Below are 18,622 nucleotides of genomic sequence, written 5' to 3' on the forward strand. Positions count from 1 at the left end.
GAGGGGGAATCCTGATTCTGGTAACAGGCAGACCCTTCCATTTCTGCCTTCTCTTACCTTTATTCCAGGACCAGGAGCCTGTTTTGCTGGGATTTAGATGCACTCTCAGTGAGACACTGATAGATGCATGAGATAAATGGAGCCCCTCTACTTAACCCCTAAGCTACTGAGGCTATTACAGTTATTTCAGGGGGAGAAACTCACACTCTGTGGTGAGTGGGATGTGTGGGTGTGAAGCACTGTCCTGACCTGTGTTTCAGAGTGGCAGGCAGCACTCCACCTTCTCAACAGAGTCCAGCCGCAGCCTCCTCATCTGCCTGCTCTGGGTGCTGAAGAATGCAGATGAGAGTGTCCTGCAGAAATGGTTCACTGACCTGTCAGTGCTGCAGCTCAACCGCCTGCTGGACCTGCTCTATCTCTGTGTGTCCTGCTTTGAGTACAAGGTACTGCCAAGCTAGAGCCTCCTGGAGTTCCTCCTGGGCCCTGCTGGGACCTTTACACTCCCATCCTTTACACGACTGCAGAAAGGCATTTCCTGCTCCCTCCAAAGTATTTCCTGTACTCACAATCCCAAGGCCAGGCTTTTCCCATGTTTACTTCTCAGCCATGTGAGTGTCTGTGCCTTGTTCCACTTCTCAAGCAGTTTGTGCTGCTTTGCCCCTCATCTGGGAACTGCTGCAGTGTCACTTTGAAAAAAGAGTTTTCTGTAGCAGTGCTGGAATCTGAGTGATTTATCTACCTACCAGCTTAATCTGCATTCCTTTCTTACTGCATGTCTTCAGATATTTTGAGTTGTTAACTCTTAGCAAATATCCCAGTTTGAAAGAATCTTCCCTCATGGTTTTGTTTGGAACTTGCAGGGCAAGAAAGTGTTTGAAAGAATGAACAGTCTGACGTTTAAGAAGTCAAAAGACATGAGAGCCAAACTTGAAGAAGCAATTTTGGGCAGCATAGGGGCAAGGCAGGAAATGGTCAGAAGAAGTAGAGGACAGCTGGGTAAGTAAAGGAGTCCTCTGTGCCATCCCTTTTTTCCAAAAGCTGCTCCTCCCATCCCCAGCAATTCTTTGCACCTATCTGTGGTGTGGGATACAAAGAGGAAAGCTGTTTGCAGCATCATTCCCTGGGTCTGCAAAATCTCTACACTTTTCCTAGATTACAGGCAGTTTGTTACTTGATTGCCTTTTTAAGTGAGATCACATCTCATTTATGGGGTGTTCTTGCCTTAATTTTTTCAGTGTAGCATCTTCTAGAGTGTCCTGTTCAAGGATCAGAGAGGAAAACAAACAGCCTGATCGTGCTCTGACAGCTCTGAAAATGCCTGGACATTTCTGCTGACTTAAGGAAGCTTGAAGTAGCTGTGTTGGGCTAACAGGCACCTTCTGATGATTTTTACTATTTGTAAAACCTAGCAATTTTTATAAACACCCAAAATGCAAAGGGTGGCCCAGGGATCAGGACAAGAATCAGAAATGTGATTTTGTCTCCTGCTCTGCCACACAAGCCTGTCATTGTGGGCCAAGGTGGATGAGTAGTTTAGAGCTATAATCAAGGAATCACCTCAGAGATGGGAACCTTTCTTTTCTTCTTAATATGGCCAGTTTACTTTTATTACTTGAAGTTCCCCTTCCCTCCCAGCAATGAGAATAAAAGACTGTGAGGTGGGAAGGGGGGTCTTGGCACCACCCTGAGAGCATTCCTGGGTGCCAGTTGAGGACAGCAGTGTTGGAATGCTGAGGGTTGGCACCCTCAGGCTCCTTGTGCAGTCCAAGAAAGTGACTCTTCTCACCAGTAAGTATCTCAGCTGCCTCTCTGTGTCTCATGCCACTCAGCAGTGACAGAATTAGGGCCATGTAAACATCCTGGGTGAGTGCCACAGAGCCTCAGGCTCTAGAAAATCATCTTTGTTGCCACCTGCCACTTGTGAGCAGATCTGGAGCTGCTGCTCGTGCAGCAGAATGAGCATCAGCTGACTGAGTGCTGTTGTTTTGTTGTTCCCCTGCAGAGAGGAGCCCTTCTGGGAGTGCCTTTGGAAGTCAGGAGAATCTGAGATGGAGAAAGGATATGACTCACTGGCGGCAGAACACAGAGAAGCTTGACAAGTAACTCTGCCTTATCCTTCTGCCCTACCCGTGTGCCAGGGCTGTGAGAGCAGGGTCCCCCTCCTGGTCACTGCCAGCAGCCACTCAGCCCTTGTGCCAGCAGGTTTGAGCCCTCAGCTGCACAGGGCTGGCATTGCCAAAAAAAAAAAAAAAAAGCAAATAGCTTTTAATACTGCCCTCCCAACTCTTTGCCTTTCCACTGTCCCTTGCTTCCTTAGACTTCCAAATCAGATTTAAAGAGATTTATACAATCCATTACTGTCTTAAAACCCTGCCCTAAGCTGTAATTTAGAGGGAAGATCCATTAAGAGTTTCCACAGATAGCATTTATATCTCATGTCATATTTCCTTTATTTCATAAGAGCATTCTGGAGTTCTCAAAGCTCGCTTTCCTTTCCTGTCCTAATCCATCACTTTGATTGTTTTTCCACATGTGCTGTGCTTTTAGAAGCCACAAACCAGCCAGGTACTGTAGCATTGGTGTGCAGTTCTTATAAATTGCCATTTTGTACATCTGCAGACTCAATCATCACAGCGTTGTTTGTGATGCTTGGCAGAACTTCTCAGTGTGTGTGTGCAACTGACTGGAATGAGCTCTTTTGGCTTCTTACACCCATTTCCTTGAAAATTCCCCTCTCTTGGTGTGATTTAATCCAGAGGGCTCAGGAGTTGTGTTTGAGCTTTGCTGTGCACGTTTTCTGTCTCCTTAAATTGCAACCTGCAGTCTCCATCCTCCCAGCAAAAGAATTGTTCCTTATCCTAGGGAAGCAATCTCAGCTCAAGTGAAGCTCTGAAGAAACTGAGGAATGGGGTCCTCAGAGCCCAGATGGAAATCAGGCCAAATTTTACTCTTGCAGACATTGATTCTGTAGAAGGCAATTCTTCACAGTCTTTAGTTGTTTTGTCCCACACAAAAATGTAATTTCTCCTTATGACAAGTAGTGGCTTTTTGTCCAAGGTTCCAGTCCTGTTGAGTCATTGGGAAAGCCAAATGGCATGGGTATTTCAATTTCAACCTGTTGATGAAGTGATGTAGATTTCAATTCTAGAGTCACACCAGGTTAAAATTTGTCCTGAAAGCCTCATCAGTTCACTGCCAGTGCTGGGTCTGAGCCCTCTCCTTCCCAGAAGGACCTCAAGTACACATTTACCAGCTGTGGAATTCCTTGGTGGTCAAAGGATGGTGTCTCACCTCACAAAATGAGCTGCTTAGATAAAACTCTAGAGCTGCTTTCTAACCCCTGCTTGCTGTGACTGGGTCTGCTGTGTCCTGTGTGTGTAGGTAGAGCCTTGCTATTTGAAAATCCATAAACAAGACTTTCCAAGAGCTGTGCACAGCTTGCAGCTGCTGTCGTGTTCTTCAGATGGTCTTATTTAATGTGGGGCCAGGTCCCAAAACTTCCTGTGCTGTAGATGTTGGGGATATGAGCCAGCTCCCGAAGGATGTGGAGTGTGGCAGGGAAGGGCTGCTGCAGTTCAGCTCCAAGAGCCAAATTGTTTCTCCCTCTCTCTGTGTATTTTTCTGGGATTTTGGTTGCCCTCCTGCTGGGGTTTGGCCTGGCACAGGTCTGTCAGAAATGGCACCTGTGGCAGGGCAGGCCAGGGTTGGGCTCTTGCAGCACAGCCCTGGAACTCTGCCCAGTGCAGCTGGTGCCATGGAAGGGGCTGGATTCTTGCAGCCACAGGTGTGAGTGGGTGTCTCAACTCTGCAAGGCTTTCCAGGAAAGCAAGTGCCTGGCATGGAGCAGCAAAACCTTGTCCTCCTCCTCAGAGTGGAGGTTGTGCTTCAAGGATTAAATGCAGGGTAGCTTGGAGAGATAAGATTGCAGCCTGGCAGGCTGCACTGTGCTGCTGCCAGTGCAGGTTCCCAGCTCGTGTAGCACCACCGTGTGTCCACAGCCTGCAGCATAAAGCCACATGTCCTGGTCCTGGTTGTGCTGTCGCATGCCTAACGATGCTGCTGAGCCAGTTTGGGTTGGACTGGGCTTCTAAACTGTTGTTGTGTTCCTGGGAGAGTAATGAAGTGTCAGAGAGCAGTGTGAGCTCTCCAAGCATGATGAACGTGCAGCCTCTGTAAGTCTGTACTTGTGAAAAACTGAGTTTTCCTTCCTGTCCTCTCAGGGGTGCATTGAAATATCCCCGTAGTGTTGTCCAGTGATAAATATACAAACTGTGACTGGGAGTTTCCTGCTAGTGAGAGAACATTTTTGACTGGAAAATGTATAGATCTATTCCTTAATCAGGAAGTAATTTTACTGCTCTGTTTTTTCTGATCAGATCAAGGGCAGAGATAGAACACGAGGCACTCATCGATGGGAATCTTGCAACAGAAGCCAACCTGATAATTTTGGATACTCTAGAGATAGTTGTACAGGTGAGGTTGATAAGAAAATGGAGATGTAATGGCATTACAGTCACCTGGCCAGGCAGCACTTTGTTAAACAAAACTGCCTCAGTGCTGAGAGAGCTGTTCAGCTGCAGCAGGAAAGGGGTGATGCCTCTCCTAATCCCAGCCTGGAACAATCTGGTTTTACATTGCAATACCTTCCTTCAGTCTTGAAATTGAGAATTTGAAGATTCTCTCCCCCTTGTAGTATAAGAAATAATTATTCATGAATAAACTGTAAAAATCTTGCCCTATCCCAAACAGTTCCTCCAGTTCTTCCCAAACCTGCCTCAAACCACTGGGTTCCAGGTCAGCCTCCTGGACCTGTACTCACTTTGTCCCCTGATTTCTGTACAAGTGGACCTGGGCACTGTCTGGGAGCAGGCAGGACCATGCTTCCCAAATCCACCTCTGATCTGCAGAGAGACTCAGGGATCCCAGGGATTGTACTCTGTGCCTGAATAACCCAGCTGTGGGCTCTCCCTCCGTCCAGCAGAACAATGTCCCCAAAGATCAGAGCCTCACAGGGGACAAAGAATCCCCATTCCACCTGCTTTACCCATGGATCAGGTTCCTCACCTGGGGCTGAGTGGGTAATTTCCCCATGCAAAGGGCTTTTGTTCAGAGCTCTCTGCTCTCTCCCCCACACACAGGCCCACAGGAGGTTCATTTTTCTCATGGAATTTTGGTTTCCTTTGCAGACAGTGTCCGTGACAGAGTCCAAGGAGAGCATCCTGGGTGGGGTGCTCAAAGTGCTGCTGCACAGCATGGCCTGCAACCAAAGTGCCCTTTACCTCCAGCACTGCTTTGCCACACAGAGAGCTTTGGTCTCAAAGGTGAATCCCCTGTGGGGTAGAAATCCACCCTGAGCAGCACTGAGGGAGGAAGATGCTGTTTCTTCCTTTATATGGGGTCACTTCCCCAAGCAGTTCTTATTTTGGGCAGTATTAATTTTCAGGCAGCATAGCCTGGCCTGATTTTCATGAGCAGTACCTGCATTTCTGCATTTTGGGGTTGGCTGCACCAAAAAGTGCAGCTCACACACCATGGATGGGATGGGGGTTGCTGCTGGCTGGCACTGAGTGGGAAGAGGCACCTGCTCAGTGGGGAGATCAAGGCACAGGTGGGGTTTGAGCTGAACAAATCTCAGTTTAAATGGATTTGTTTCCCAGTTTCTATAGGTGTGCTGGGAGAAGCTCAGGGTTTTAAGCCTGAGGTTTTGGGAGTGATGTAAATCAGTGTGAGGGTATAAATGTAGGAGCAAGTAGGAGGGGAAGGTAAAATGAGTTCCTTCCAGTGCTTTCAGCTTTGCCTTACTTAAAGTGATTCAAATGATCATCATTCCCCTCCAAACAGAAAGATTGGGCTCCTCTTGTTCACTGCTGCCTGTTTATCCAAGTGCTCCTTCCTGCCTGTCCAAGCACCCATTTCCTCCCCTGCTGTTTTCCAGTTCCCTGAGCTGCTGTTTGAGGAGGAGACAGAGCAATGTGCAGACCTGTGCCTGAGGCTGCTGAGGCACTGCAGCAGCAGCATTGGCACCATCAGGTCCCACGCCAGTGCCTCCCTGTACCTGCTCATGCGGCAGAACTTCGAGATTGGCAACGTGAGTCCTGCTGCCCTTCACCTGTTACTGCACATAATGGGCTTGGGGGCTGCTGGCTTTGGGTCCAGTCCCCTGGGGGACAGCCTGGCTCTGGGCCCAGGGGCTGTGAAGGGGGTGGAAGCAGCAAAGATAATAGGATTCCAGTTTTTAGGCTTGATCTAACCAAAGACATCTGGGATCAAGGATGTTGCGTGAGAGCATCATCCTGTTCAGGATGTGTGAGAAGAGAACATATGGAAACAGATAACACTAATGTTTTTTGCAGGAGAACCTTTATCTAGATCTAAATAATCATCAGATTATTTCTTTTATTTGGTAGCACCAAATTTCATCATTACTCTGAGACAACCTTTCTTGCAAAACTTCAGTTTTCTCTGTCAGGTCAGGAGGAGGGTGCCATGACCAAAGCACTGGTTTTGCACTGTCTCCAGCCTGCTGAAATACCATAACAACATCTCTGTTGCAGAACTTTGCCAGAGTGAAGATGCAGGTGACCATGTCCCTCTCATCCCTGGTGGGGACATCCCAGAACTTCAATGAAGAATTTTTGCGGCGTTCCCTCAAGACTATTCTGACATATGCTGAAGAAGATCTGGAACTGAGGGAGACAACATTTCCTGACCAGGTAAAAGACATAAACCACAAGACAAGTAATTCATTATCAGGCTGTGCCTAAACCTCCATCTAGAACTGGAATTTGCATGCATTCCCTGAAAAGGATTTGGGTTTTGGTTTTTCTGATCATCTAATCACATAAAACTCAGATCTTTGATTAGTCCTGACAAGATGCAAATACACAAAGACTCAGAGTGGCTGTGTGCCTCACATAATAATGTGTAGCTCAATTCCCATTGCCAGTTCTTTACAACAGCTTTTTCTTTACAGGTCCAGGATTTAGTGTTCAACCTCCATATGATCCTGTCAGACACAGTTAAAATGAAGGAGCACCAGGAAGATCCAGAAATGCTGATTGACCTGATGTACAGGTAGAGTTGACTCTGTAAGAACAGTGTCAGTGCTCCACGTGGATTTGGGCACTTACAGGACTTGATTTTGGAGCAGTTTTGGGTCTCACTACTCACAGACCAATATGTGCCTGTCTGTTGTGTTTGAATGTGGTGCTGAGAGGTTTTGTTTGGCATTAGGCAGCTTATCTGGATAAAAGTAGTTTTCACTCCCCAGCTATCCCTGGAAATCTCATCTCCCACCTGAGCAGAGAACTCTCCCTGCTTGCTTCAGGGAAAACTTGGGGGTCTTCCAGCACCTGCTTGCCCAAAAGGGTTTTTGGTGCTACATACAATGGTGTCCATATGCCAAAGATATTCCAGAGCCAAGTTAAGCTCCCAAGTGCCAAATTTCATGGTGCTGTCTGCACAAATGGCCCTGAAGGCTTCATAGTGGTCAGCAGAGGTTTTGTTGTGGGGAGCCAGGCAGGTGTGCTCTGATTGTCCCACACCTTTGGATTGCCACCAGTCTCAGGTGAAACATGGGCTTTGGTCAAGAGCTTCAGCATCACCCACTGCTTACCCACCACTGACTGACTCAAAAATCTGTAATTCAGGGTGACTTCCCATCTCCACAGCCTCTTGTCTCAGGGATTTCCAGACAGCACTGAGGGAGTTGGTGTTTGAGCAGAAATGACTAAATACAATGTGAAAAAGCCATGCTGGAGGGCTGTGCTGGCTCAGAAGGAAAGGACATGGAATCACAGATGTTTTCTCTCCCTCTAGGATTGCCAAGGGCTACCAGAATTCCCCTGACCTGCGACTGACCTGGCTGCAGAACATGGCAGGGAAACATTCTGAGAGGAGCAACCACGCCGAGTCTGCCCAGTGCCTGGTGCACTCTGCAGCCCTGGTGGCTGAGTACCTGAGCATGCTGGAGGACAGGAAATACCTCCCTGTGGGCTGTGTCACATTTCAGGTGGGCATTTTCCTCCCCAAGGGGTCTTTTGGCCTTTGCTGCTGAGGTACAAAGTGTTTCCATGTGCTGGGAGCTCTGTGCCTGCATCCTCAAACTGTGCTCACTGTTTGTTGGATGAATGAGATGCTGCTCTGTGAGAATGGAAATGTGTATTTTATACACATGCTCTACAAAAATAGATCTATTTTATATATATACTACAAAAATGGAAATGTTTTACATATATATATTCTACAAAAATAGAATGCTAGATTTTACATATATACTCCACAAGAATAGAAAGCTATATTTTATGTATATACTCTCTAAAAGTAGAAAGTCACCTCTATAGAAATTCCAGGATTTGACTGCAAATCAGCTGCCTTTCAAAGTATTGAAAATGTTGAGTGTTGATTAAATTGAGTAAATGTATTTTTATTTATATCTCCCCAGAACATATCTTCCAATGTTTTGGAAGAGTCAGCAGTTTCTGATGATGTTGTGTCCCCAGATGAAGAAGGAATCTGTTCTGGGAAGTATTTTACAGAAGCTGGTCTGGTGGGATTGCTGGAACAGGCTGCAGCATCTTTTTCCATGGTAGAAGACTTTCATTTTTTTACCTCCCTTCTCCAGCAACCTCACATTGCTGGGCAGTAGGAAGGAAAATATTTTCTCTCTGAGTGTATAATTCTATTGCAAATGCTCAATTTGCATGGAGCAATTGGAGTTTTAATTGTTTAAGACAGCCTGGTTTGCCCTCTGGAGCAAACCAAGGAAAACAAGTGAATTAATTCCCACTACACAGCATGAAGTGTCATTCAGTGTGCTTAAACACAAGCAGCAATAAATCCAGGGTGAAAACCTGGAATTCCTGCTGAACCACTCTATGCAGTGACTACCCATGATGGGCTGGACCCATCATGAGAGAGATCCTGAGATCTTCCAAAATCCACCTCTCCTGGTGTGCCAGGAGTGGGTGCAGAAGTCATGTGGGTTGAAGATGTGCTGAACAGAAAAAGCTGTAATGTGCACTTAAGTTTTTCCCTATTTAATTCCCATAGATTTGGTTGGGATCATGTTTGGCTCATTTTGCTCTTGTGCCTGTATCCATCCAAAATATCCCAGGATTGGTTATGTTAATGATCCTAATTACTGACAGCAAGGTGTAATGCACCACACACTTGATTTCAGGGGTAACTGAGGATTTTATTCCATTTATCTCTGGGTACATTTTAAGAAAATATGGGTTTATCCCACAGTGGTGTCTCAGCCACCTTTTCATTTTGCAGTTTTATCATTTAAATGCTGTGTGTGTAAATCTGGCTGTTGAATTGATGGAGCAATCTGATGGGCCTTATTTTTGTAGGCTGGCATGTATGAAGCAGTTAATGAGGTTTACAAAGTCCTTATTCCTATTCATGAAGCCAACAGAGATGCCAAGAAGTTGTCTGCTATTCATGGTAAACTGCAGGAAGCATTCAGCAAGATTGTTCACCAGGTAATAGTTTGAATTTTCAGCTGCAGGGTGAATTGTGAAGGAGCTTCAAATGCAAGGAAAATGAGAAACCATTATTCTTAGATCCCATGAGAATTGTCAAATGATGATCCACAGTAAATACAAGGATCATTAACAGTTCTTTCCTCTGAAATTTAACACCAGAGAACATCACATACCAAGATTTGTTGTAACTTCACAACTATCCAAGAGTTAAAAATTCCAGTTTATCCTTCTAGATGTTCTTTTAATTTGTGTTTTGCATGCTGGGGAAACCCACTGTACCTTGTCTTTAGCCTGGTAGGTAACATCCAGAAATGCTGGGGGGTTTATTTGTTTGTTCATGTGGTGGTTAAAGAATTGAAGGAACCTTTCCAACCTTGGATGGTGCAAAAGCCACCAGCTTAAGGGCTGGTGATGGCCTGGCTGTGCTGGGCCAGAGGAGGCTGCTTTGGATGCATGATGACTTAGAACCATTGAAACCATTGCAGGGTTATTGCTGGTCATGTTTTGGCCTTTGAAACTCTTTTTTTTTGGTGTCTGTGACATGCCCTTTTTACTTTTTATCACACAGAGTACTGGCTGGGAGGTAGGTAACTCCATCTTAGTTAGCAGAGAACACTAATTGAGTTTCCAGATGACTCACGCCAACGCTTGCCCACATGTGCTAGTTGTGGGTATTTCTGTTGCTGTCTGCTATTTAAAACAATTCATTAACCAAAGAATTCCCAATAAACTGTGGTTGTAGTAGGAATTTCTTCATAAGCAGCTGTAGGTAGTGCATGGATGCTGACGTGTTCCACTAATGAGGTTCTTTGGTGAATGAGCCACTGTATCATCACTAGTTTGTTTTTATAATTTGTTTATATTTCTTTCCATCAGCATTGACACAGAAAATCATCCCTCCATACCATATTTTCACCCCACCCACAGGGGTCGATTTAAGCACCAATGCTCAGAGGTACCAAACACAAACCTGGTTTGCTGCAGGTGCACCTTTGATCTCAGAGGAGAAACTGCTTCCTTGTGTTCTCAGTCAATTTATGTAGGGCAGTAGAAGGGCTCAGTTGTGTTAACTGGGGCCAGTTTTGTTGCCTGGATTTTTGAGGAGGTTGTCTGCTCACATTTCTGCAACACACACCACGAGAACCACACTTTTGGGTTAAAAATGGACAAAGCAATTGATTAATCTGGGTTAAAAATGGACAAAGCAATTGATTAATCTGCTGGGCCAGTTTGACTCCAGCCCTAGTCCAGTTGGCACAGTGGGTTCATGAGCATGGAGAAGTCTCAGAAAGCACTATAAAGCTCTGTGAATATGATATTATTTGTTTAGGCTTCATATTTCCAGTTTATTTTTGCTTTTCTATGGATCAGGCAGCTCATTTTGGGCCACCTCCCTACAGGTTTCCACCACACATTTACTGATCTGAGGCCGAGACCAGAAAAAAAACCTTTGGTGTTTTGGGACATAATTTGGGCTGGTGATGTCTGAATGGCAGTTTCAATTCCAGCCTAGCAAAAAAAGGAAATTGAGCAGCTTAAAATAAACCCTGCCACTTCAGGGCTGGCCCTGGAAGTCATCCCCTTGTCCCCATGGAAGGTCCAAACAGACAGAGCCAGCAGAGAACCTGTGCTAGGTGTGCAAATGATGTCAATGTGTTCAAGCCAACAAGGCCTGTGAGCATCTCTTTTATGATTCTGCCCCTAAATCGACCCCTGGAGAGACTCCTGCCATTGGTTATGATTCTAACACCACTTGGTCATGTTTTACTGCATGGTAAAGACACCGTGGGTTCAGCTCTCGTCTGTCATCGTGCTCCTTCATTGCCACACTTTTTCTGACCTTTGTGCTTTGTAGCTTTCAGGTTTGTTGCATGTTTTGCCCCTTTTTTCCCCCCCCTCCCTTATTTTAAATATTTTAATGGATGCTCCCCCCCCCTTTTTTTTTTTTTAATTTTAAAATTTATTTGCTGCCAATTTGCTGCTTGTTTGTTTTATGGAATTTCCCTAATTAAATACTTTCTGTTTTCTCCTCTATCGCCCTGGTTGCTGACCCTCCTCCCCACTCTTACTATTGTCTGTTGTGGTAAGTTCCTACTTGTGGAATTTTTTTTCCCTTTCTCTGCCCCTTTTTCCCCCACCTCCCCTTTTTGTTTTGTTTGTATTTTTTTTTTTTTTGTTTGACACTGTGGAACCCCCAATTTCATTTTAGCAAAGAGCTATGCCAACAGCAGCACATCCCTCATGTCACAAGGAGTGTGATGTTGCCAACTACAAGCATTGCAGTGTCCTGAGTCTGGCACCAGAGCATTCCTGAGCTCTCCTTAAACACACCAACTGATGGCCTTTGTCTGCTCATTCATGGAATAAATGTTGAATTCATTCTATTTGGTTTGCTTTCCAATTAGGAAAGTTAAGAAAAAAATCTTTACATGCCGTGCCACAAGAATTTAAAAACTCTTTTTAAGCAGGGAGAGATTGCCAGTGGGTAACAGGGCTCCAGGAGCTGATTCTTTCCCAAAAAAATCAATATTGGAAGAGTTGTAGTAGTTGGCAACACTGCAAAGGACCTTGGGTTAAAATTGAGCAGAAAAGTAACAGTGCTGAGTTTGGTAAAGGTGGGTTGGATTCTGCATTTTGAAGGAGTTGCTTTTGTTCCTGCACCTTCAGGCAGCTGCAGCTGTCTTGATGAAGGAAGCAAATGATCCCTCTTGCATCTGATTTATCTTTTTCTCCCCCCCAAATCTTGTTGGCAAAGCTTTTTGTGTGCGTGCAAGAGATAACCCCAAAACTTTATTCCTAGCAATTTGAAAAGGTATTTACCATGCATAATAACAAATCATGAACCTTCATAAGTCATGGTGGCTGTTACCTGCTCTGCCAGTTGTGTGATGGCTATTCAGTGTTCACCTTCATTCTCTTCTCCTCCCCAAATCCTATTATTTTTTTATAAAATAATAGGAGATACGATGCTTTTAATAATTCCTCCCTCATATCTGCATTTTTAGCTCTTGCCAGAAACAAGACCACAGAGCATTAAGTTATTTGTTCACTTTTCCCTGCTGTGGCTGGGAAGTGGTTTGGTGTTGGCTGAGTTTCAGGGATCCCAGTGCAGAGCCATCCCCTGTCCCTAATGCCAGGCATGGAGCTGATCCCAGGGAAGTGGCAGCTCCTGGGAGGCCTGGAGTGGTCTGGAAATGTTTTTCCCAAAGGGATTTGCTCCCATTCCCTTCTCCCAGGCACAGATTCTCAGTATGAGTCACACCAGGGACTGACAGTGCTCCCCTCTGCTGGCTCTGGGATTCAGCATCTGGATTTACCAGGGAAAGCCAGAGCAGCATGGGGATGAGCTGGGAGCTGCCCCACACAGGGACAGGGAACCTCACCAGGCTTCCCTGGAGCTCTGCCACTCCTGGGGCTCCCCAGAACCCTTATTTGATACCTTTAGTAAATGGCAGCAGAACTCAGTGATTTATGCTGATCAACAGGCAGCATTCTCTTCCTTTCTTCCAACTGTGGCTTTGAAAAGGTAGTGATGAGAAAAAAAGTGTGCAGTAGCTAATCCTGCATAGATCCAGAGGGATGAGCACTGGACAAAGACAGGGAATCAGGGAAATGGCAACATCCAGTAAAACAGCAACAGCTCTGCAGCTGGAGTTCCACCTGGGGTCCTGTGGAGTGATGAAAGCCCTGGCAGTGGCTGGAGCAGTGCCCCTCTCTGCAGGAGGATTCCCAGAGGCTCTAGAGCAGGGTCCAGGGAGCCTGGGCACAGCCTGGTGTTGCTTTTTTGGGATGAGGACTGCTACTCACCCCAGGTGCCTTCAGAGGACAGAGCTGAGCTCTGAAGTGGAAATTTTTGGCCCTCAGGCACCTCCAAGGGGATGCTCCAGAGTTTCCTCCAGCCAGGAGAAGGCAGTGGCAATGCCAGTGGCTTTTGCCTGGAGTTTGCCTGAAGGTTTTTTTTTTTTTAGTTTGCCTTCCTTAGATCATGTTCACCAGCACCACAAGAGATCCATTTTGCCATAGTAAAATACTAAAATAAAACCTGGCAGCCAGGACACCTGTAAGGGCTGTTTGAAGCCAAAATCTAACCCAGCTCAGGGACACTGAGTGTCCTAAACTGAATCACACTTTGCCATGAGAGTAAAGGTGAACATTTTGGAGTTTCTTGCTGAAAGGCATCCCTGGTTTGTGCATGCAGTTCTTTAACAAAAGCAAGGTGTGTTTTAATTTTTAAAGCATTTTTCTTCTCTCTCTCTCTCTCTTTCTCTTAATCAGATTTTCTCCGTTGCCTTTCCAGCAAAAAATCTTTCTTGTTTCTCTACTTTTGTTGCGTTTCGGGGCCAAATTCACCACTGGCTCCCCTGGAAGCAGGTACATGGCACAGGATTGCATCTGCTTTCACCAGGAGTGACTTTGGCCCTCTCTCCTAGACAGTTCCTAGAGAGTGTAACACCTTCCAGCTGCAATGCTGGTTCAAAAGCACTTGTGTGTGTTTGTGTGTGAGTGAACTGGACATGGACTTGGGCCCAACCCTGCAATTCCTGGAGGGTGGATTTGGGGGGAATCGATGCTGGGTGATTCCAGGGGTGTCTGAGCCCTGCAGGCTTTGGAGAGCCTCAAATAATGATCCCAACAAAGGGATTTGCCTTTGGCTGCCTCTCAGAGATATCTGATGCTTCTTCAGCTGAAAGATAATAGATTTAGCTGGGATATTGGAAGGAATTCTTCTCTCTAAGGGTGGTGAGTCTCAAGCTCCCAGAGAAGCTGTGGCTGCCCCTGGATCCCTGGAATTGTCCAAAGCCAGGTTGGACAGGGCTTGGAGCCACCTGGGACAGTGGGAAGTGTCCCTGCCATGGCAGGGGTGGCACTGGATGGGCTTTAAGGTCCCTCCCAACCCAAACCATTCCAAAATTCCATGGTGTCACCTCCAGGCTCCTCCTGGGTTGGGAGAAGTTGTTGCAGGGTTGGGCTGATGGTCATAACTGATCCATAGAATTCCATGTTAGTTTATAATTCCATTGTGGTGTTTGCTGCTAAATGCATCCATGCTGAGTTCCAGGTGTGTTTATTTTTTCTTTCCTTTCTTTCTTTCTAATTTTTTTCCCTTGTTTTTAAATTTCTTTTCATTTTGCATAAATTCAGGAGCCTGCCTGCAGCCGTGCTTTGGGGTGTGCATGTCTCCACCCTGAAATAACCTCTTGTTTCTCCATCCCTAGGATGGAAAGAGGATGTTTGGCACCTACTTTCGAGTTGGTTTTTATGGAACTAAGTTTGGAGACTTGGATGAGCAAGAGTTTGTTTACAAGGAACCTGCAATAACCAAGCTGGCTGAAATCTCCCATCGGCTGGAGGTGAGAGGGTTGAATTGGAAGTTTAAGTGATTTCCATCAGTTGTTTCACAGGAACACCCCCCCCTTGGAAAAGCAGTTTGGGAGTCCCCTGCCTTCCTCTTGGTGCCACCTCTGGGGGAGGAGAGGAATTCCCTGATCTCCCTGAGAATTTGTGGTGTTCCCATTATGTTTTTCCTCCAGTAGGGTCTTTCCAAGATATAGACTGAGTCTTTGTTAGCCTCTTGTTTATCTTCTGGTTTTTCCAAAATGTCCTTGTGGTCCATAAATTCTGCATTCCAATGTCCAACCTCAACAGTCCATCTCTCTCTCCCAGGCTTTGTTCATTGAAGCACAGCAGAGTTGGTTTATCAAAACTTAAAGCTTCATTAATTTTCCCAGGCTGTGCTCCCACCAAAGTAGGTTATGACAACGTTGTTAAATGCTGGCTGAGAGTAATTTAAGAATAATACAGTATTTCTAATTAATATATATAGGTTATGATTAAAACAGTTAATTTAAATGTTAATTAAAACCATTCACTAAAGATTAAACATTCTATATTTCCAACACCAGTGGATCCCAAACTGATCCATTTTAGTTGCACACAGTCACTAACAAACAAAACAAACCCAAATGCCTCGTTCAGAACCAGGCACTGTTGGAAAGCTCTCCTGCTTTCCAGGGCTTGTTTTTTCCCATTGCCCCTGGAATGTGACTGTTGGAATTCTCCTGGCTTCAGCAAATCACATTCTGCCAAAGGCATGTGGAGCTTCACTTTTCCTGACTGTGCCTTTGCCCCCAGCCCCCATCAGGGCTGCATTTGATGTTTGCTTTCAGTTCCTCTCTCCTTGGTTGTAGGGGTTTTATGGAGAACGGTTTGGGGAAGATGTGCTGGAGGTGATCAAGGACTCAAACCCTGTGGACAAATGTAAACTTGATCCCAACAAGGTAAGGGCACAAGTGCAGGTCTACAAGTAGAATAGTCCTGAATGGGTGAAAAAGCAATGGTACACATTCTCCCTTGAATTTTACCACGTGGGCAACAAAATCCATGTACTGAGCATCTTGTGGCTGCCTGGAAGGAGAGTTTGGGATAATAATTCCACCAAGGATGCAGAATTTGTCATTCCCTTCCCTGCCCTGGTAGTGGTGGGTGGGAAGGGAGGAGGTGAAAGGACAGAGGCTGTGCTGGCCTTGCTCTGCCTGGTGCAAGGAAGAAGGGGCTGTGCCTTTCATTCTGTGGCTTTTGTGCAGCTGCAGCATTTTGTCACCTTTGTACCACGTCCTTCAAGTGCAGCAGAAAGAGCAGGAGCAGGCCTGGGAAACAGGGCTGTGGGTCAGGACAGGGCATGACACAGGGAAGGGTTTAGGTTGGATATTGGGGAGGTCCTGGCACAGGGTGCCCAGAGAAGCTGTGGCTGCCCCTGGATCTCTGGAAGTGTCTGAGACCAGGCTGGAGCAGCCTGGTTAAGGGGAAGGTGTCCCTGCCTGTGGTAGGGGTGGGCTGGATGGGCTCTAAGGTCCCACCACCCAAAGCATTCCATGATTCCATGAAGTGAAAGGCACGAGAAGGGAAGGACAGCAAGCTCTGAGCTTTACCCACAGACTGGTGGCTGTCCCGGTCCCTTCGCTGCGAGCGGGATTTTTGTAGGCAAACCCCAGCCCGGGTTGGTGCAGTGGTGGCATTGAGGGGACACAGATAGAGCTGGCACAGTGCAGCTGAGGAGCCCATCCCCTGCTGCCCCTGCAGGCTTACATCCAGATCACCTACGTGGAGCCCTACTTCGACACGTACGAGATGAAGGACAGGATCACCTACTTCGACAAGAACTACAACCTGCGGCGCTTCATGTACTGCACGCCCTTCACGCTGGACGGCCGCGCGCACGGCGACCTGCACGAGCAGTTCAAGCGCAAGACCATCCTCACCACCTCCCACGCCTTCCCCTACATCAAAACCAGGATCAACGTCATCCACAAGGAGGAGGTCAGCTCACAGCTGGGTGGGAAAGGGTGCCTGGCAAGCTCCAGTTCCAGCTTAGCTCAGGAGCTTGGCGGTTCTAGGGATTCTCCCTGATCCCATTGGATTGGTGTTGGAGCAGCCTGGTCTAGGGAAGGTGCCCTGTTTGTGGTAGTAGGAGTGGAATGGGATGTGCTTTAAGGTCCCTTCCCACCCAACCATTCCATGCTTCTGTGGTAATGGAGGTTTGTTAATTTTCCAAGGCTGGGCAGGATCAGGTGTGGTCACTGGGGTGCTGTGAGCAGTGCTGCAGCTCTGCAGGGACCCAAAGGGACACGAGTGCCACTCAGGCAGCTCTGGAGTGCCCAGAAACACATCCAAAAATCAAACCTTTTCTTGATGTCACTGAACCAAGACAATGCATTTCTGGAGTCCTGTCGGTCCTGTTGTGGTGTCACCCTACTGTGACCTGGCTGTTCCTGAAGGCCTGTGCCTGCTTGCTAAGCTCAGCCATAACAAAAATCCTGTTCTGGCTTCTTGCTTAGATTATCTTGACCCCCATTGAAGTTGCCATTGAGGACATGCAGAAGAAAACACAGGAACTGGCTTTTGCCACCCACCAAGACCCTGCAGACCCCAAGATGCTGCAGATGGTGCTGCAGGGATCAGTAGGTACCACAGTGAATCAGGTGAGGATCACTGTCCAGCTGGAAGCGCACAGCCTTGGGCCTTGTTTCTCAATTCCCTTTTAGTTTTTTCCCTATTCAGTCTGTGGGATGTGTTTAAGGTCACTGGAAGGTCTAGGCCAGCTGTTCCCAGTGATTTTCTGTTTGAGTAAGAGTCTTGAAAATGTGCAAAGAGGCTGGGAAGAAGCATCCCTTCCTCAATTAATGCTCCTTCCTGGTACTTGCAGTTGTTTCTGCCTGCTCCTCTTTCCTAAAAGTTTCTTTTTGTTAGCCAGGCTCTGCAGGATTGTGTCCTGCTGTGGATTTTTACCAAAATAGAAAGCAGTGGAGAAAAACTGAGGAGAAACTGAAGGAGCTTAAATAAAGCACAGTGCACAAGCTGGAAAAAAAAATCTGCTGGAGTTCTGAGTGCTGGGTTGAGTTTGCAGTGTTGGCAAACACTCCCTGGCTTCCATCTGCATTGTTTAAACTTTGCCTCAGTTGTGAGTTGAGCAAACTTTGTCAGGAGTCCTTATAAAGGAAAACAAATGGAGAATCTGTGCAGTTTCTCACACTGTTTTCCAAAAGCAGAGTTTTAAATAAAACAAAGCAAGGCCTTAAGGAGACTCAGTTGTCAGTGAGTTTGGTGATTTACACCAGATATCCCAGCTGCAGCTCTTCAGGGTGCTTTGTGTAAGGAAATGTTGTGTTTTGGGGGTGTTTTCTATGTGGCTGAACTTTCTCCAGTGTCTGGATATGACAGGCAGCTCCCAGAAACTCACTGTGCCCCTTCTTCTCCTAAAGGGACCATTAGAAGTTGCACAAGTTTTCTTGTCTGAAATCCCCAACGACCCAAAGCTCTTCAGACACCACAACAAACTCCGCCTTTGTTTCAAGGACTTCACAAAAAGGTATGGAAAAGTCCCCAGGGCACCTGCCAGGGGCAGTGGCTGCTGCCACCCCAGGCAGGGACACCAGTGACCCAGGGTTGTCCTGTCCCTCCACCTGCCCAGCCCTCCCCTGGTGCTGCTGCTCTGTGCCTTCAGGGTCCTTGCTGTTTGTCAGGAAGGAATTGATCCCAGCTCAGTTGAGAAGTGTCCCAAAAATCACAACAGGCCACAGCTCCCAGCCTGGCAGGATCAGGAGCTGCTGGACTGGCCAGGAGATGAAATCTCC

At 46.6% G+C, this 18,622-nt stretch overlaps 1 protein-coding gene across 16 annotated transcripts in view; it reads left to right on the forward strand.

Annotated features, from left to right (window-relative positions):
* DOCK7 (dedicator of cytokinesis 7) overlaps window positions 1-18,622 on the forward strand; it is a 91,684-nt gene that overhangs the window by 67,707 nt on the left and 5,355 nt on the right. For 3 of the 16 annotated variants that reach the window (XM_079313963.1, XM_079313959.1, XM_079313961.1), the window contains 18 exons: window positions 261-443; window positions 861-996; window positions 2,003-2,099; window positions 2,548-2,565; window positions 4,377-4,473; window positions 5,187-5,321; window positions 5,936-6,088; window positions 6,555-6,713; window positions 6,974-7,074; window positions 7,819-8,011; window positions 8,444-8,587; window positions 9,357-9,488; window positions 10,060-10,074; window positions 14,708-14,842; window positions 15,680-15,769; window positions 16,572-16,808; window positions 17,327-17,470; window positions 18,251-18,357. In XM_079313963.1, coding sequence (XP_079170089.1) covers window positions 261-443; window positions 861-996; window positions 2,003-2,099; window positions 2,548-2,565; window positions 4,377-4,473; window positions 5,187-5,321; window positions 5,936-6,088; window positions 6,555-6,713; window positions 6,974-7,074; window positions 7,819-8,011; window positions 8,444-8,587; window positions 9,357-9,488; window positions 10,060-10,074; window positions 14,708-14,842; window positions 15,680-15,769; window positions 16,572-16,808; window positions 17,327-17,470; window positions 18,251-18,357 — 2,276 coding nt within the window. Of the gene's footprint in view, window positions 1-260; window positions 444-860; window positions 997-2,002; window positions 2,100-2,547; window positions 2,566-4,376; window positions 4,474-5,186; window positions 5,322-5,935; window positions 6,089-6,554; window positions 6,714-6,973; window positions 7,075-7,818; window positions 8,012-8,443; window positions 8,588-9,356; window positions 9,495-10,059; window positions 10,075-11,579; window positions 12,967-14,707; window positions 14,843-15,679; window positions 15,770-16,571; window positions 16,809-17,326; window positions 17,471-18,250; window positions 18,358-18,622 lie in introns of those variants that run through there. The other 13 variants (XM_079313964.1, XM_079313968.1, XM_079313965.1 and 10 more) reach the window with 10 other exon arrangements.

The sequence above is a fragment of the Erithacus rubecula genome (genome assembly GCF_903797595.1).
Source record: "Erithacus rubecula genome assembly, chromosome: 10".
Classification (NCBI taxonomy): Eukaryota; Metazoa; Chordata; class Aves; order Passeriformes; family Muscicapidae; genus Erithacus; species Erithacus rubecula.